General features: G+C 42.0%; 1 protein-coding gene across 4 annotated transcripts in view; it reads left to right on the top strand.

Moving 5' to 3' along the window:
• Positions 1–18,715, top strand: part of AKAP10 (A-kinase anchoring protein 10) — an 81,028-nt gene that overhangs the window by 19,720 nt on the left and 42,593 nt on the right. For all 4 annotated transcript variants that reach the window (XM_077970530.1, XM_077970532.1, XM_077970531.1 and 1 more), the window contains exons 4-5: positions 2,329–2,886; positions 16,716–16,814. In XM_077970530.1, coding sequence (XP_077826656.1) covers positions 2,329–2,886; positions 16,716–16,814 — 657 coding nt within the window. The remainder of the gene's footprint in view (positions 1–2,328; positions 2,887–16,715; positions 16,815–18,715) is intronic.

The raw sequence follows: 18,715 nt of genomic DNA, 5'->3' as shown, positions 1-18,715 counted from the left end.
ATAAAATTACAAAGAACTAAAAACAGGAATGAGTACAGGTAAAACTGCAGAAATCTGAATAAGTTAGAGTGTTGTATCACTGTCAGTATCTTAGAGTGATATTGTACAATAGCTTTGCAAGATGTTACCGTGGGAGAAACTAAAGTGTACAAGGGATCTCCAGGTATTATTATTTTTTTAGAGATGGGGTTTCACCATGTTGCCCAGGCTGGTCTCGAACTCCTGGGCTCAAGTGATCCACCCGCCCCAGCCTCCCAAAGTACTGGGATTACAGGCATGAGCAACCACGCCTGGCCCTTTCAGTATTTTATCTTACAACTTCATGTGAATCTAGCATTATCTCATAGAATTTAATTAAAAGAAATTGTAAATCTTGCAAAAGATCAGAATTTCCTCAAGTTGTGATGTTGACAAAGATGAACTAGTTGACATTGACAGTAAGATGGATGATGATGACACGACGTACTTCAACAAAATGATTTGAGTATCAATGGATTAAGAAAAGCTCTTTTGACAAATTGATGAAACCCTCAGTCAGTTTTATAAGAATAACCATCTTTATGATCTTGCTATGAAAGCCAATTAAAAAAAAATTTTTTGTTTTTCCTAACAATTAGCTTGTGGTTATAATTATAACTTAAATTTAGTTAAATATAAGATAAATGATTTTTTATTAAGTTTAGTTTTGTTTTTCAGGGTACAATCTCAAAGCTACTCTTTAACCTACTATGAATGAATAATGCTGAGTTCGTAACATCTTTGTAGATATATCCACAATTTTCCCTCAGGATAAGTGCCTACAAGTATAATTACTGAATTGAAAATCATGCAGTTTGCTAAGACTTTGCTATCTATTCCTGAATGCTCCTCCAAAATGGTTTTGCCAGTTACATCCCCATGACCAGTGAATGAGAGTGTTGCCTGTTTTCCTGTGCCCTTGTTACTGCTTAATAATTTTTGAAAAAAATCTAATTTGACAGCAAAAATGCATTTTATGTTAATTTGCTTTTCTGGAATTTTTAATGAGGTTGAGTATAGTTTTTAATATTTTTTTTTTTTTTTTTTTTTTTTGAGACGGAGTCTCACTGTGTCTCCCAGGCTGGAGTGCAGTGGCGTGATCTCGGCTCACTGCAAGCTCCGCCTCCCGGGTTCACGCCATTCTCCCGCCTCAGCCTCCCAAGTAGCTGAGACTACAGGCGCCCGCCACCACGCCCGGCTAGTTTTTTGTATTTTTAGTAGAGACGGAGTTTCACCATGTTAGCCAGGATGGTCTCGATCTCCTGACCTCGTGATCCACCCGCCTCGGCCTCCCAAAGTGCTGGGATTACAGGCTTGAGCCACCGCGCCCGGCCAGTTTTTAATATTTTTATTGGCCCCTTTTCTTTGGAACTAGTATCATAAGTTTTTTTTCTTAAGAATTTATGCGCCGGGCGCGGTGGCTCAAGCCTGTAATCCCAGCACTTTGGGAGGCCGAGACGGGCGGATCACGAGGTCAGGAGATCGAGACCATCCTGGCTAACACGGTGAAACCCCGTCTCTACTAAAAAATACAAAAAAACTAGCCGGGCGAAGTGGCGGGCGCCTGTGGTCCCAGCTACTCGGGAGGCTGAGGCAGGAGAATGGCGTAAACCCGGGAGGTGGAGCTTGCAGTGAGCTGAGATCCGGCCACTGCACTCCAGCCTGGGCGACAGAGCCAGACTCAGTCTCAAAAAAAAAAAAAAAAAAAAAAAAAAAAAAAAGAATTTATGTGGTCTGGGCTGGGTGCGGTGGCTCACGCCTGCAATCCCGGCACTTAGGGAGGCTGAGGCGGATGGATTGCCGAAGGTCAGGAGTTTGAGACCAGCCTGACCAGCATGGTGAAACCCCGTCTCTATTGAAAGTACAAAAACTAGCTGGGCGTGGTGGCGGGTGCCTGTAATCCCAGCTACTCAGGAGGCTGAGTCAAGAGAATCGCTTGAACCCGGGAGGTGGAGGTTGCATTGAGCCGAGATTGTGCTATTGCACTCCAGCCTAGGCAACAAAAGTGAAGAGTCTCAAAAAAAAAAAAAAAAAAATTTTTTTTGCATGATCTGAATTGCCATTAAAAGAGATATGAGAATTATTGAGTTACAAAGAACTTTTTAATAATTTAGGCAAGTTTTGGAGGATTGTACTTTGTTTAGAATCCAAAAGCATAGTATTTGTAGTTTTTTAAATTTATTTTAGTTGGTAGGAAGTAAACTTTATTCAAGGTCTCTGGTACCAGTTATTGCTAAAAGTGATTGACTAATCTGTCAATCTGAAATTATTTGTTGCCGAACTGCTAATTCTTTTGCTTCTATCTTTTAGGCAGATCTTGTCTGGACTACCAGACTCAAGAGACCAAATCAAGCCTTTCTAAGACCCTTGAACAAGTCTTGCACGACACTGTTGTCCTCCCTTACTTCATTCAATTCATGGAACTTCGGCGAATGGAGCATTTGGTGAAATTTTGGTTAGAGGCTGAAAGTTTTCACTCAACAACTTGGTCGCGAATAAGAGCACACAGTCTAAACACAGTGAAGCAGAGCTCACTGGCTGAGCCTGTCTCTCCATCTAAACAGCACGAAACTACAGCAGCTTTTTTAACTGATTCTCTTGACAAGAGATTGGAGGATTCCGGCTCAGCACAGTTGTTTATGACTCATTCAGAAGGAATTGAACTGAATAATAGAACTAACAGTACTCAGAATCACTTGCTGCTTTCCCAGGAATATGACAGTGCCCATTCTCTCCATCTTGAAAGGGCCAGAGCAGGAACTCATCAAGTTTCCATGGAAACCCAAGAATCTTCCTCTACACTTACAGTAGCCAGTAGAAATAGTCCTGCTTCTCCGCTAAAAGAACTGTCAGGAAAACTAATGAAAAGTGAGTATGTGATTTTCTTGTGTGTACGTGTGTGTCTCACTTTCTTTTTTTAATTTACAAAGCAGAACTTCAGATGAGGAATAAAATGATTGGAATCTTTTTTTTCCTCCTCTAACTACTTGTAAATTTGGGAGAATTTGGAGAGTGTAGTAGAGTCAGATCAGTGTATGGAAAAGGAGCAGGAGGGATATCTGGAGTGACTGGACCTTCTAAGAAGTGTGTTACCAGAATTAGTAAATGAAGAAGGGTCAAATGTCCTACTTTTCTCCTCCACTGATTTTGAAATCAAACCATTATCCACATAGCCTTATTTCCTCCCTCAGTCTTAATTTTATTAATATTTTACTGCAATTTGCAGATAAAATTTTTAAAAATTATTTTTAAAATGGCCAATAAATGACATTTATTAAGTTCTGTGCTTAGGGCTGGGCGCGGTGGCTCAGGCCTGTAATCCCAGCACTTTGGGAGGCTGAGGCAGGTGTATCACAAGGTCAGGAGATCGAGACCATCCTGGCTAACACGGTGAAACCCCATCTCTACTAAAAATACAAAAAAATTAGCCGGGCGTGGTGGCGGGCGTCTGTAGTCCCAGCTACTTGGGAGACGAGGCAGGAGAATGGCATGAACCCGGGAGGCGGAGCTTGCAGTGAGCCGAGATCGCGCCACTGCACTCCAGCCTGGGTAACAGCAAGACTGCGTCTCAAAAGAAAAAAAAAGTTCTGTGCTTAGTGTATATTTGGATTTTATTTATTAGTCACAAGACCTCTGTGCAGGTAATAGGCATGATTATCTTATTTACACATGAGAAAACCAGGGCTTAGAAAGGTTTGGTAACTTTCCCCTAGGTTGTACAGTAAATGTGGACCTAGAAGCATTTTGACAAGAGCACCTGTTTTTTTTCTTCTCTATTAGTTTAGAAATTCTATACTCTTAATTATTACCTGGGATTTTGATTAGACAGCCTTCATGTTCTTCTTTTTCATCTTAAGGGTTCTTTGTGTCTCAAAGGGCTAAGTGATTTCAGATTTTTAGTTCGCTCATTCTCAGTGAACTAAAATGAGGTCTAATCTGCTACTGAATCAAGTTTTCAGTGTGTTATTTCCTGCCTCCCTCCCTCCATCCTTCCTTCCCTCCCTCCCTCCCTCCTTCCTTCCCTCAACCAGGCTCCTGAGGAGCCAGGATTACAGGCGCCCACCACCACACCTGGCTAATTTTTATATTTTAGTAGAGATGGGGTTTCACCATGTTGGTCAGGCTGGTCTTGAACTCCTGACCTCAAGTGATCCACCTGCCTCGGCCTCCCAAAGTGCTGGGATTACAGGTATCAGTCACCACACCTGGCTGCATGTTATTTTCATCACAAAGTTATTGTAAACTGGGTGAAGTGGCACACACTTGTACTCCCAGCTACTCAGGAAGCTTAAGGTGAGAAGATTGCTTGAGCCCAGGAGTTTTGAGACCAGCCTGGGCAACAAGCAAGACCCCAGCTCAAACAAAGAAAAAAAAGTTGGCCGGGCGCGGTGGCTCAAGCCTGTAATCCCAGCACTTTGGGAGGCCGAGACAGGTGGATCACGAGGTCAGGAGATCGAGACCATCCTGGCTAATATGGTGAAACCCCGTCTCTACTAAAAATACAAAAAACTAGCCGGGCGAGGTGGTGGGCGCCTGTAGTCCCAGCTACTCGGGAGGCTGAGGCAGGAGAATGGCGTAAACCCGGGAGGCGGAGCTTGCAGTGAGCTGAGATCCGGCCACTGCACTCCAGCCTGGGCAACAAAGCGAGACTCCGTCTCAAAAAAAAAAAAAAAGAAAAAAAGTTACTGAATTTTTTATTTCTATGGATCATTTTTTGTAGTTTCTTTTTCCTTTCACACTTCATCCCACTTTTGATCCTATCTTTTATTTCTTTAGTTTTATTAAATGTGTATTTATTGTCTGATAATTCTACTGTCTACAGTTTTTGTGGACCTGATTCAGCATTTCTTTGTTTCCTCAGATTCAGACTCTTGGTGGCTTGTGATTTTAGTGATTTTTGGCCGTGAACATGTTTCTTGGACTTTTATCTGTGGGAATTCTCTATGTACTCTGTATAAATTAGGTTATTTCAGGTGTTTTGCATTCTCTTTTGCCATGCAGCTGGGGCCTGTGTCACTGCCCTTCTGGTACCACTTAAAACTGAATTTTTGTCTTGGGTGCTCGTACTAATCCTATATGAGTGCAAGTTTGTACTTATTGCAGAAATATGATGGTTTTTGATTATGGGGTATTGTCCCAGGTAGGTGCTAGAGTGTTAATTAATATGCTTTCTGTTAATGTGTTGTCCCTGTAAAACCTTCCAAAATTCTGAATTCCAGAATACTACTGGCCCCAAATGTTTCAGATAAGGGAACTGCCTGTATTTGTTTCTGGCTCCCACTGTTTTCCTTACTTTAACACAAACTCATCTTTTTAAAAAACATTTTGAGGGAATTCAGTATTGGAAAACGTTTCTTTTTTTTTTTTTTTTTTTTTGAGACGGAGTCTCGCTCTGTCGCCCAGGCTGGAGCGCGGTGGCTGGATCTCAGCTCACTGCAAGCTCCGCCTCCCGGGTTCACGCCATTCTCCTGCCTCAGCCTCCGGAGTAGCTGGGACTGCAGGCGCCCGCCATCTCTCTCGGCTAGTTTTTTATATTTTTTTTAGTAGAGACGGGGTTTCACCGTGTTAGCCAGGCTGGTCTCGATCTCCTGACCTCGTGATCCGCCCGTCTCGGCCTCCCAAAGTGCTGGGATTACAGGCTTGAGCCACCGCGCCCGGCCTGGAAAACGTTTCTAACCTGTTTCTGGAAATGGAAGTCCAAAGTCTGTTTCTGTAATTGTTATTTTTTTGAGATGGAGTCTCACTTTGTTACCCAGGCTGGAGTGCAGTGGTGTACTCTCGGCTCACTTCAACCTCCACCTCCTGGGTTCAAGCGATTCTCTTGCCTTAGCCCCTTAAGTAGCTGATATTACAGGTGCCCACCTTCATGCCTGGCTGATTTTTGTGTTTTTAGAAGAGATGGGGTTTCGTCATGTTGGCCAGGCCAGTCTTGAACCCCTGACCTCATGATCTGCCCACCTCGACCTCCCAAAGTGCTGGGATTATGTTTCTGTTTGTAATATATTTATTGTTTTTGGAAACGGTCTTTGCTTTGGTGGTAATTTTCAATAAAAATAGAAATAGCAGTGGAGTTATTGAAAGACCATTAGTTACATTTGGCCCTTTTTCATTATCTTCACATGTTATATATAGTAAGTTTGACCTTTTTAAAACATATACTTGTGTCAGTTTTAACACATAGATTCCTGTAACTGTCACCACTATAAGGGTAAAGAACAGTTAGTTCCTTCACCTTTCAAGTCAAACCCCACCTCTGTCCCAACACTTGGCAACCACTGATCTGTTCTCCATCTCAATAGCTTGCCTTTTCTCTTTTTTTTTTCTTTTTATTTATTTATTTATTTATTTATTTTTTGAGACAGCTTCTTGGTCTGTCGCCCAGGCTGGAGTGCAGTGTGGCAATCTCGGCTCACTGCAACCTCCGCCTCCTGGGTTCAAGCAATTCTCCTGCCTTAGCCTCCCTCGTAGCTGGGATTATAGGCATGCACCATCATGCCCGGCTAATTTTTTTGTACTTTTAGTAGAAACGGGGTTTCACCCTGTTGGCCAGGCTGATCTCGAACTCTTGACCTCAAGTGATCCACCGGCCTCGGCCTCCCAAAGTGCTGGGATTACAGGCATGAGCCACTGCGCACGGTCAGGACTTTTTTTTTTTTAATTTACATTCAACTTGTCATTTTTTTCCTTGTATGGATTGTGCCTTCGGAGTCATACCTGATCAAGGGTCATGAAGATTTTCTCATATGTTTCCTTATAAAAGTATTGTGGTTGGCCTGGCGCGGTGGTTCATGCCTGTAATCCCAGCACTTTGAGAGGCCCAGGCGGGCAGATTACGAGGTCAGGAGACCAAGACCATCTTGGCTAATGCGGTGAAACCCCGTCTCTACTAAAAATACAAAAATAAATAAATAAATTAGCTGGGCTTGGTGGCAGTCACCTGTAGTCCCAGCTACTCTGGAGGCTGAGGCAGGAGAATAGCGTGAACCCGGGAGGCGGAGCTTGCAGTGAGCTAAGTGAGCTAAGATCGCACCACTGCACTCCAGCCTGGGCGACAAAGCTAGACTCCACTTCGAAAAAAAATATATTATGGTTTCACACTTTACATTTAGATATATATCTTCTTTGAGTTAATGTAAGTGTGAGGGCTAGGCCAAGTTTTTTGTTTATTTTTACATAAAAATATAGTCGTATAGTCGTTCTAATACCATTTGTTGAAAAGACAACCTTTACTCCTTTGAATTGCCTTTGTACTTTAGCCATATTTTCTAGGCCTGTTTTTGGACTCCTTTTTCTGTTTCAAGATGTGTGTGTCTATTCCTTGGTTAATACCACATGGTCTTTTTTTTTTTTTTTTTTTTTTTTTTTTTGAGACGGAGTCTCGCTGTGTCTCCCAGGCTGGAGTGCAGTGGCCTGATCTCGGCTCACTGCAAGCTCCGCCTCCCGGGTTCACGCCATTCTCCTGCCTCAGCCTCCCAAGTAGCTGAGACTACAGGCGCCCGCCACCACGCCCGGCTAGTTTTTTGTATTTTTAGTAGAGACGGGGTTTCACCATGTTAGCCAGGATGGTCTCGATCTCCTGACCTCGTGATCCACCTGCCTTGGCCTCCCAAAGTGCTGGGATTACAGGCTTGAGCCACCGCGCCCGGCCCCACATGGTCTTAATTACTGTATAGTAAGTCTTTTTCTTTTTTTTTTTTTTTTGAGACAGAGTCTTGCTCTGTCACCCAGGCTGGAGTGCAGTGGCGGGATCTCAGCTCACTGCAAGCTCCGCCTCCCGGGTTTACGCCATTCTCCTGCCTCAGCCTCCCGAGTAGCTGGGACTATAGGCGCCCGCCACCTCGCCCGGCTAGTTGTTTTTTTTTTTTTTTTAGTGGAGACGGGGTTTCACCGTGTTAGCCAGGATGGTCTCGATCTCCTGACCTCGTGATCCTCCCGTCTCGGCCTCCCAAAGTGCTGGGATTACAGGCTTGAGAGTAAGTCTTAAAACTGGGTAATGGTGGCCTTATAAAATGAATTGGTAAGTTTTAATTTTTACTCTATTTCCATTTTCTAGAAGAGATTGTATAGAATTGGTGTCATTTCTTCTTTAGATATTTGGTTGAATTGGGAAGTGATGCCATCTGGGCCTAGGGTTTTGTTTTTTGTGTGTGAGACAGAGTCTCACTCTGTCACCCAGGCTGGAGTGCAGTGGTGAGATCTTGGCTTACTGCAACCTCTGCCTCCTAGGTTCAAGTTACCCTCCCGCCTCAGCCTCCCAAGTACCTGGGATTACAAGCGTGTGCCACTATGCCCGACTAATTTTTGTATTTTCAGTGCAGACAGGGTTTCACCATGTTGACCAAGCTGGTCTTGAACTTGTGACCTCAAGTGATTCGCCTACCCTGGCCTCCCAAAGTGTTAGGATTATAGATGTGGGCTACGGTACCTGGCAGGGACCTAGGGTTTTCTTTCTCAGAGTATTTTAAACTATGAATTCAGGTTATTTAATAGATATAGGAGCCGGGCGCAGTGGCTCACGCCTGTAATCCCAGCACTTTGGGAGGCCTAGGCTGGCGGATCATGAGGTCAGGAGATCGAGACCATCCTGGCTAACACGGTGAAACCCCGTCTCTACTAAAAATACAAAAACTTAGCCAGGCGTGGTGGCGGGCGCCTGTAGTCCCAGCTACTCGGGAGGCTGAGGCAAGAGAATGGCGTGAACCCGGGAGGCAGAGCTTGCAGTGAGCCGAGATTGCGCCACTGCACTCCAGCCTGGGCGACAGAGCGAGACTCCATCTCAAAAAAAAAAAAAAAAAAAAGATATAGGAATATTTAAGTTATCTACTTCTTCTTGAGTGAATTTTTACTGTACTTTATGGCCTTTGAGCAATTAATTGTATTGAATTGTTGAATTTATGGGCATGTAGTTATTTATAGCATTTTGGGTTTGTAGTGGTATCCCTCTTTTATTCCTAGTGTTGGCTATTGTGTCTTGTTTTTCTTTGTCAGATTGTATAGGGATTTATTAGTCTTTTCAAAGAACTAGTTTTGTTTTCATTTTTCTGTTGTTTTTGTTTTCAATTTCATTGATTTTCTGCTCTTTATTATTTCTTTTTCTCCTGCTTGCTTTGGGTTTATTTTACTCTTTTTTTTTTTTTTCTCCCAAGTTACTTAAAGTAGAAACTTAGATTTCTGGTTTGAGACCTTTCTTTTCTAAGATAAGCATTTAATACTGTAAATTTCCTTCTAACCACTGCTTTAGCTATACCCCCACAAATTCTGTTATTTTTAACTGAGCACAAATGAAATGTTCTAATTTCCCTTGAGTCTTCTTCTTTTACCCATGAATTATTTAGAAATATGTTATTTAGTTTGCAAGCAATTGGAGACTTTTTTCCTGTTATTTTTCTACCATTTATTTCTCATTTCACTATATTATGGTCAGAGAACATATTTTGAATGATTTCATTTATTAAGTTTTAAAAATAACATTAAAAAAATGTTAATGGGAGTGTACCACATACAGTATGAAGAATGTACATTCTGTTTTTGGACAGTTTTCTGTAAATGTCAAGTTGATTTAGTTGGTTAATGATGGTATTCAGTTTGTCTTTATACTTGCTGATATTTTGTATGCGATTATATTACTTTATTACTCAGAAGAGTGTTGAACTTTCCAACTACAATTGTTTTTCCAATTTTACTTTCAGCTCTATCTGGTTTTGCTTCACGTATTTTGAGGCTCTGTTGTTAGGTGTGTACATATTTAGGATCGTATCTTCTGGGTGAATTGCATGTTTTATCGTTATGTAATTCCCTCTTTATGGTAATTTTCCTTGTTCTGAGATCAGACATATCTGTTGTCCAATTTATGTAGACACTGAAGCTTTCATTTGATTAGTGCTTGCATGGCATATCTTTTTCCATATTTTTCCTTTTGACCTACCTTTATAATTCTATTTAAAGGGGGCTTCTTGTAGGCAGCATATAGTTGGGTTGCGTTGTTTATTTATTTATTTTTTGAGACGGAATTTTGCTCTTGTTGCTCAAGATGGAGTGCAGTGGTGCAATCCTGGCTCACCGCAACCTCCACCTCCTGGGTTGAAGCGATTTTCCTGCCTCAGTCTCCCGAGTAGCTGGGATTACAGGCACGAGCACTACCCCTGGCTAATTTTTTGTATTTTTAGTAGAAACAGGTTTTCACCATGTTAGCCAGGCTGGTCTTGAACTCCTGACCTCAGGTGATCCACCTGCTTTGACCTCCCAAAGTGCTGGGATTACAGGCGTGAGCCACTGCACCCGGCCGAGTCATGTTATTTTTAATCTTTTCTCACAATATGGGGGTTTTGTTGGTAAATTTAATTATTTTAATATACATTTTAGTATAATTATTTACATTAAATGTAACTGTTGCACTGGGAGTATTTATAATGTGTAAATATAATTATTGGTATTAATATAATTTATATTACCCATAATAATATTAATGTCTTTGGATTTAGATTACCAGTTTAGTATATGTTTTATGTTTATTTTCTCTGTTTCCCCCTCCTTGATTTCCCCTTTTTTGCTTTCTTTTGGATTATTTGAATTTTTCCTTAAATTTATTTATTTTACTTATTTGTTTTTCTGAGTGATTCTCCTGCCACAGCTCCCAAGTAGCTGGGACTGCAGGCATGTGCCACTACACCCAGCTAATTTTTTTGTATTTTTAGTACAGACAGGGTTTCGCCATATTGGCCAGGCTGGTCTTGAACTCTTGACCTCAGGTGATCCACCTGCCTCGGCCTCCCAAAGTGCTGGGATTGCAGGCATGAGCCACCATGCCCTGCCTTTTTCCAGAATTTATATGTTGAGTTATTGATTGTATCTTTATGTAGGCTTTTTAGTGGCTTCTCTTTTTTTTTTTTTTTTTTTTTTTTTGAGACGGAGTCTCGCTCTGTCGCCCAGGCTGGAGTGCAGTGGCCGGATCTCAGCTCACTGCAAGCTCCGCCTCCCGGGTTCACGCCATTCTCCTGCCTCAGCCTCCCGAGTAGCTGGGACTACAGGCGCCTGCCACCTCGCCCGGCTAGTTTTTTGTATTTTTTAAGTAGAGACGGGGTTTCACCGTGTTAGCCAGGATGGTCTCGATCTCCTGACCTCGTGATCCGCCCGTCTCGGCCTCCCAAAGTGCTGGGATTACAGGCTTGAGCCACCGCGCCCGGCCCTTTAGTGGCTTCTCTAGGAATTACAATATACATATTTTTCACGGTGTACTCACATTTACTATTTTATAACTTCAAGTGGAATGTAGAAAACTTCACCACCATAAAAATAGAGCTAGGGATGAGGTTAAAAAAGAGAGAGAAAAGAAATATAATAAAAATATTTAATAATACTTTTTTTTTTTTTTTTTGAGATGGAATCTCTCGTTCTGTTACCAGGCTGGAGTGCAGTGGCGTGAGCTTGGCTCGCTGCAGCCTCCACCCCCTGAGTTCAAGCAGTTCTGCCTCAGCCTCCTGACTTGCTGGGATTACAGGTGTGCACCAGTACAAAATAAGCCCAGCTAATTTTTGTATTTTTAGTAGAGATGGAGTTTCATTATGTTGGCCAGTCTGGTCTCGATCTCTTGACCTCATGATCCCCCCTCCTCGGCCTCCCAAAGTGCTGGGATTACAGGCGTGATCCACCGCGCCCGGCTAAGTCTTTAAATATTTTTTTTTGACATTGCACTTTTTCTCTTTTCCTTCTAGGATTTTAGTAACCCAAATGTTAGTTTTGTTATTGTTTGGCAGGTTCTTTTGGCCTTATTTACTTCTTTAAATTCTTTTTTCCTGTTGTTCAACTTTGAAAGTTTCTATTCATCTGTCTTCAAAGTCACTGGTTCTTTCCCCTGTCATTTCCATTCTGTTATTGAGTCTTTGTAGTGAATTTTAAATTTTGTTTATTATGTTTTTTAGTTCTAAAATTTCTTTTTTTGTGTATGTCTTTTACTCTCCTCTTGAAACTCTTATCATTTGTTTCAAGAGTGACTTTATTTCTTAGAGCATGGTTTTAGTAGCTACTTAAAATTTGTTTTATAATCCCACCATATGTGTCCTCTTGATTGTCTTTTCTCTTGTGAGATAATGGGATTTTCTGGTTCTTTGTATGACAATTAATTTTGGTTTGTATCTTGGACAGTTTGACTTATGTTACATGATTCTGAATCTTATTTAAATCCTGTGGAAAATACTGAAGTTTTTGCTTTAACAAGCAGTTGACTTACTTAGGTTCAGGCCACAAATTCCAACCAGCATTCTGTAGGCTCTGGTTCCATCATCAGTTCAGTTTTGTATCTTATCTGCTTATATGCCTTTTTGTGTCCAGTCTGGGACCTGGCCAATGGGCAGGTCCCAAAGCCTTTGTATACTCTTAGAAGCAGGGCCATGCACACCCAGCTCACGAGTGGCCCCAGGAGTGCACATACAACTATACGTTTTCACGGGCTCCTTCTTTTCTGTAATGTCCCTGACACTTTCTGCCTCCTGAGAACCTCCCTTTATCCCTTTCCTGTTGTCTGGCTAGAAAGTCAGGGCTTTAGATTCCCTGTACTTCAGCACACTTCCTGTAGTTATGTCACCCTCTGTGGCCAAGACTTCTCTTCTTCCTCTTGGGACTGCAGTTTCTCTTGTCAGAAAGTAGGGTTCTTGGAGCTGCTGTCATTGCTGCTATGGCTGCTCTGATACTGCCTGGGAGTCAAAGGAGAAAGGAACAAAACACAACCACCCAGGGGATTTCCTCCACTCTCTTTAATCCGTGAGAACCCTCTTTCCTGTTCCTCAGACCAGAAATAGAGGGCCTCTCTTGGAACTTCTTCTTTGTGCATCTAGTATGCAGTTACAGCTTTTGAGTCCAGGCCAGGAGGTGCTGGACAAACTTGTCAGGAGTATGGAGGTACTGCGAGTTCTGGTTACTTTTCTCAGTCCACCTGATTCCAAGTCCTTGGATACATTTGTCCACTGTTGTTAGTTGCATTCCATGGGAGAGACAGAAGAGTGTGCTTATTTCGTCTTGACCTACGTATTAGGATTTCAAATCAAATCAAAGGATGATATTCTCTATATTAATTTACTGTTTTCCCTTTAGCAAGCACATTAGGAAGATAATACTTTTAACACCGCCTGTGGTGGTTTCTGTCGTAATTGTTAATACTTACTTTTTTTTTTTTGGAGACGGAGTCTCGCTCTGTCGCCCAGGCTGGAGTACAGTGATGCCATCTCGGCTGACTGCAAGCTCTGCCTCCCGGGTTCATGCCATTCTCCTGGCCTCAGCCTCCCAAGTAGCTGGGACTGCAGGCTCCTGCCACCACGCCCAGCTAATGTTTTTTAGCAGAGGTGGGGTTTCACCATGTTAGCCAGGATGGTCTCAATCTCCTGACCTCGTGATCCACCCGTCTCGGCCTCCCAAAGTGCTGGGATTACAGGTGTGAGCCACTGCGCCCAGCCAATTATTAATACTTTCATTGTATTAAAACCTCTTGAACTCCAGAAGATAGCTTTATAGTAACATCTCTTATATTTGCATATAAAATTTGTCTGGAGCCTAGAAATTCTTACTCTCTCTTCTCCTGGTAGTTCTAGCTCCCGTTTTTCATAAAGAATAGATAATCTCTTTCTTGAATAAACCTTTTCATATTTGCATATATCACTACTCTTGGATGGCCTAGAATTTCTTGAATATGTCCTTGTTACTCCTTTTACCAATGAACAGATTTGTAATGGCCTACTACTTTTGTAACTGAAAATCAATACAAAGAACTCAAAAGCAGTGTATAATTTCTTTTGACTAAATTCTTTAGGATACAGTGATGCTTTGTACTTGGTATTTGAATAGATACTAAGCTTAATTTTAGGGTCTTGCTTTATGCAGAGAGGTGGAAGTTAACAAAATAATTTCTTCTGTACTGACTTTGATAAATTTACTAATCTTGCATTTTGCCTAGAACACATACTCCTTCATAGCCCCTTACCTGACTGCCTGATGGTCTTTTAGGAATAGGCCTGCCCATTGTGTCTTCAGGTGGAGCCCCACTCCCATTGCTTATCTTCTCTGCTTTAAGCTGTCTTTATCTTCAGACATCTTCCCTCTGCCTAAGGAGAATTCCTGACCTCAAAATTTTTCATAAAGATATTGCTAACAATTTAAGATAACAGGAAAACATGTGGTAATATATGTAGTAAATTCATTCTTTCAACAGGTCTTTGTGGTAAGTTCATTCTTTTAGCAAATGTTTATTAAGCACTTTTTTTATATGCCGAGACACCAGCGGTACAGTAATAAATGGAATAATCACAAGCTGAGCATTCAGCAAAATTTTTGTCCATTGCATGAATTTATAGTCTAAAGAATTTTTTACCTTCAATACTTTAATTGTTCTGACAGATTTATACTTCAAACTGTTACTTCATGTGCCCTGAAATTGTCATACCACGGCTTGACACATCGGTGATCTAAAATATATCCATTTTGGGCCGGGCACAGTGGCTCATGCCTGTAATCCCCAGCACTTTGGGAGGCCGAGGCAGGCAGATCACTTGAGGTCAAGAGTTCCAGACCAGCCTGGCCAAAATGGCAAAACCTGGTCTCTGCTAAAAATACAAAAAAATTAGCCAGTCATTGTGGTGCATGCCTGTAATTCCAGGTACTTCGGAGGCTAAGGCAGGAGAATTGCTTGAACCTGGGAGACGAGGTTGCAGTGAGTCGGGATCGCGCCACTGTACTTCAGCCTGGCTGACAGAGCGAGATTCTGTCTCAAAAAATAACATAGATCCATTCAAATAGATCATTCTAGTTGTCTGACCTCACAGTTTCCTAAAAGGCACTTTTTTTTTTTTTTTTTTTAAACAGGATGTTTTAAGCAATTTCTCTATAGAGTATTGTAGGAATTGGGCTGGGCACAGTGGCTCATGTCTGTAATCCCAGCACTTTGGGAGGCCGAGGCGGGCGGATCACGAGGTCAGGAGATCGAGACCATCCTGGCTAACATGGTGAAACCCCGTCTCTACTAAAAGTACAAAAAAATTAGCCTGGTGTGGTGGCGGGCACCTGTAATCCCAGCTACTCGGGAGGCTGAGGCAGGAGAATGGCGTGACCCCAGGAGGCAGAGCTGGCAGTGAGTCGAGATTGTGCCACTGCACTCCAGCCTGGGCAACAGAGCAAGACTCCATCTCAAAAAAAAAAAAGAAAAAGAGTATTGTAGGAAGTGGACCCAAAGCATTTATTTTAATCTAGTATTTATTGAGTTAATTTTTAAAATGTATTTTATTATTTTTAAAATGTTTTAATGTTCTTTTATTCTTAAACAAATGAAAACTTTCTATATCTGAAAGAAGGATGTGACCTAGTTCTGTTTCTGAAATATAGTTAATGTGTTATTTAAGAGTATTAATACTTCTTCCAATGGTTTTAATCCCCAGAAAATAAATATGCATTAATATCTAGATAAATTCTTACTGCATTTATCTGGGATTGGCAGGTGTTTTTGACTAAATGGGAAAGCAAGCATTTACAAACAACCAGGTTCTGATTTTAAAGCTTTTGGGCAGACATTTTTTGCTTAGTAATTTGCTCATAATAGCCATACAATAAATATTTGTGGCCGGGCATGGGGGCTCATTCCTGAAATCCCTTCCCTTTGGGAGGCCAAGGTGGGCAGATCACTTGTGGCTAGGAGTTTGAGGCCAGCCTGGCCAACGTGATGAAACCCCGTCTCTACTAAAAATATAAAAATTAGCAAGTGTGTGTCGTCTCAGCTACTCGGGAGACAGAGGCAGGAATATTGAGATATCTGTGGTGTTATCTATTTCTGCTGATAATTGTTGATCCTCTTCAAATAGGACACAAACAAGATCAATTTTTTTTACTCGTAAATTGATGTGGATAGTCTGCTGCTGCCGACTTCATGTACCTTATCCCTCTTAAACCGCTGATTCCTTTGAGGCATTGTCCCCATAAACTTTTGGTAAAGCATCAATAATTTTATCATTCGTCCACCCAAGCTTCACTGTAAATTTGATGTTTATTCTTCTATTTTAGCAGAATTCATGTTGCTCCAATAGGGGCTGTCTTCAAACTGGTGTTTTCTCCTTCTTAGTGCCTCAAAGTAGATCCTGTTCAGATATAACAGGTTAATATGAGTTTATTTTGGTGTAAAAGTACTTTGAAATTCATGCATAGTTTTTTCATCATATGCATTTTCCATAGCTTTGAACATCCCCATGTAACTCTCCTCTTCCACAAACCAAACAATGAAAAAGCACCTCCGTGATGGAAGTTCATTTTGCAATGGGAACTCACAGTGATCTAAGCCCTGCTATTCATGAATATAATTCATTACTGGAGGCCGGGCGCGGTGGCTCATGCCTGTAATCCCAGCACTTTGGGAGACTGAGGCGGGTGAATCACGAGGTCAGGAGATCGAGACCATCCTGGCTAATACGGTGAAAACCCATCTCTACTAAAAGATACAAAAAATTAGCTGGGCCTGGTGGCGGGCACCTGTAGTCCCAGCTACTCAGGAGGCTGAGGCAGGAGAATGGCGTGAACCCGGGAGGCGGCGCTTACAGTGAGTCCAGATCGCGCCACTGTACTCCAACCTGGGTGACAGAGCGAGACTCTGTCTCAAAAAAAAAAAAAAAAATTCATTACTGGAGTCTAAGTGGCTTTTTGATTTTTGAAATTCTCTTCTCCCCTTGCAGGTATAGAACAAGATGCAGTGAATACTTTTACCAAATATATATCTCCAGATGCTGCTAAACCAATACCAATTACAGAAGCAATGAGAAATGACATCATAGGTAAGCAATGCTTGAAACTGTGGCAAGAAAAAAAAAACCAAAAAAACAAAAAATGCACAGAACTGACAATTTTGGTTACTGACTAATTTTTTCTTAACATGGAATTTAACGGTTCCCTTCCTAATTTGTTTTCTGAGTATTTTTTATGTCAGATTTTAGCTCACTTTAAAAGTTTCTCGGCTGCAGTTGGCACCAGGGTTTTTGCCTGGGCCGGGAGGGCTGCAGTGTAGTGGGTGCTCTGGCCTGGCCACTGCTGAGCAGCCGGGCTGGCAGGCGGCTATGCACACTGGCACAGACCACCAGACGGACTGGCTGGCAGCCCCACACCTATGCACAAAGCGGGCGGGACAGAAACTTCCGGGGTTGGAAGTCCAGTGAGGCTAAAGGCCAGTGCCAAAGTCTCCAGGCATCAGGGCTGCAGCCCAGGAGTCTCAAGACCAGCGGACAACTGGATGGCCAGACAGTTGTCTCAGTGGTGGCCTCTCTGTCTCAGGGCTTCATCCCACTCCTCAGTGGGCCTGACCTCCCGTCTACCTGCATTAGCCAGAGCCATCACATGGCCCGTGACTTGCCATTTTTTGCCAGTTGATTGTGCCACACACAATGTCATTTCTGTGTCATTTGGCACAGCTGGAGGTGCAAGGAGGAGGGCAGCCTCATGTCCAGTCCCAGTTTCAAGTAACTTTATTCTTCTGAATAAAGACAATTTGCTAACTTTACAAAAAACAAAAAAAAAAGTTTTTCTTGTATGTTGGACCCAAATTCTTAGACTTTGACCTAAATAACAATGACAGCAAGAACAATAAATAGTACACATTTATTGAACACTCACTGTATCCCAGACAATATTCCAAGCACTTTCTGTGGATAAACTCTTTAACTTCTAAAGAACTTTGTGGGATAAATACAGTTATTTTATAGATGAAGAAACTGAAGCACAGAGAAGTTAAGTACTTTGTCCAAGGTAACAGCTCAGACATGGCGGAGTCAGGGTTTGAAACTAGACCCTCACATACCTTAACTGCTGTGCTGTGGCAGTGTTTTTCTTTTTTTTTTTTTTTTTTTTTTGAGACGGAGTCTCGCTCTGCCGCCCAGGCTGGAGTGCAGTGGCCGGATCTCAGCTCACTGCAAGCTCCGCCTCCCGGGTTCACGCCATTCTCCTGCCTCAGCCTCCCGAGTAGTTGGGACTACAGGCGCCCGCCACCTCGCCCGGCTAGTTTTTTGTATTTTTTAGTAGAGACGGGGTTTCACCGTGTTAGCCAGGATGGTCTCGATCTCCTGACCTCGTGATCCGCCCGTCTCGGCCTCCCAAAGTGCTGGGATTACAGGCTTGAGCCACCGCGCCCGGCCGGCAGTGTTTTTCATACTGTAGGTTGGGACCGACCTTCTCCTATGCCCTCACCCCCTACCAAAATAAACATATATATATATGTTAGTGTATATAGATATGTTAGTGTATATATATGTTAGTATATATATATGTTAGTGTGTATATATGTGTATATACACACTAGAATAAAAAAATCAAAGTGTCTCAGAGTAGTAAGGACAAACATCATTTCAGAAAAATGTTTTCATTATATATACATGTATGTATGTGTATGCTGATTCAACAAATATATTTCTGTATAAGTTATAGCAAAATAGTTTGAAAGCTTTTACTGTGTTTTATCAGGAAGACCTTAGGTGAACATATATTCACAGATAAAAGAGGTTTATTTATTCGTTCAATAAATATTACATTCTCATAAGTCCTAATATTATGTATTTTTATTTTTCAAAAAAGTTAGTATTTGTGATTTATGTAATAAAACTTGTTCTTGCACTTCTAGCAGGTCTGTCCCAATGTGGGGCTTCTTTAATCTTACTGTGGGTACTTTGCACTCACTCACTACTGGAGA

Source organism: Macaca mulatta, chromosome 16 (assembly GCF_049350105.2).
Source record: "Macaca mulatta isolate MMU2019108-1 chromosome 16, T2T-MMU8v2.0, whole genome shotgun sequence".
In the NCBI taxonomy this organism is placed as follows: domain Eukaryota; kingdom Metazoa; phylum Chordata; class Mammalia; order Primates; family Cercopithecidae; genus Macaca; species Macaca mulatta.
This window is presented reverse-complemented; position numbering and strand designations above follow the sequence as displayed.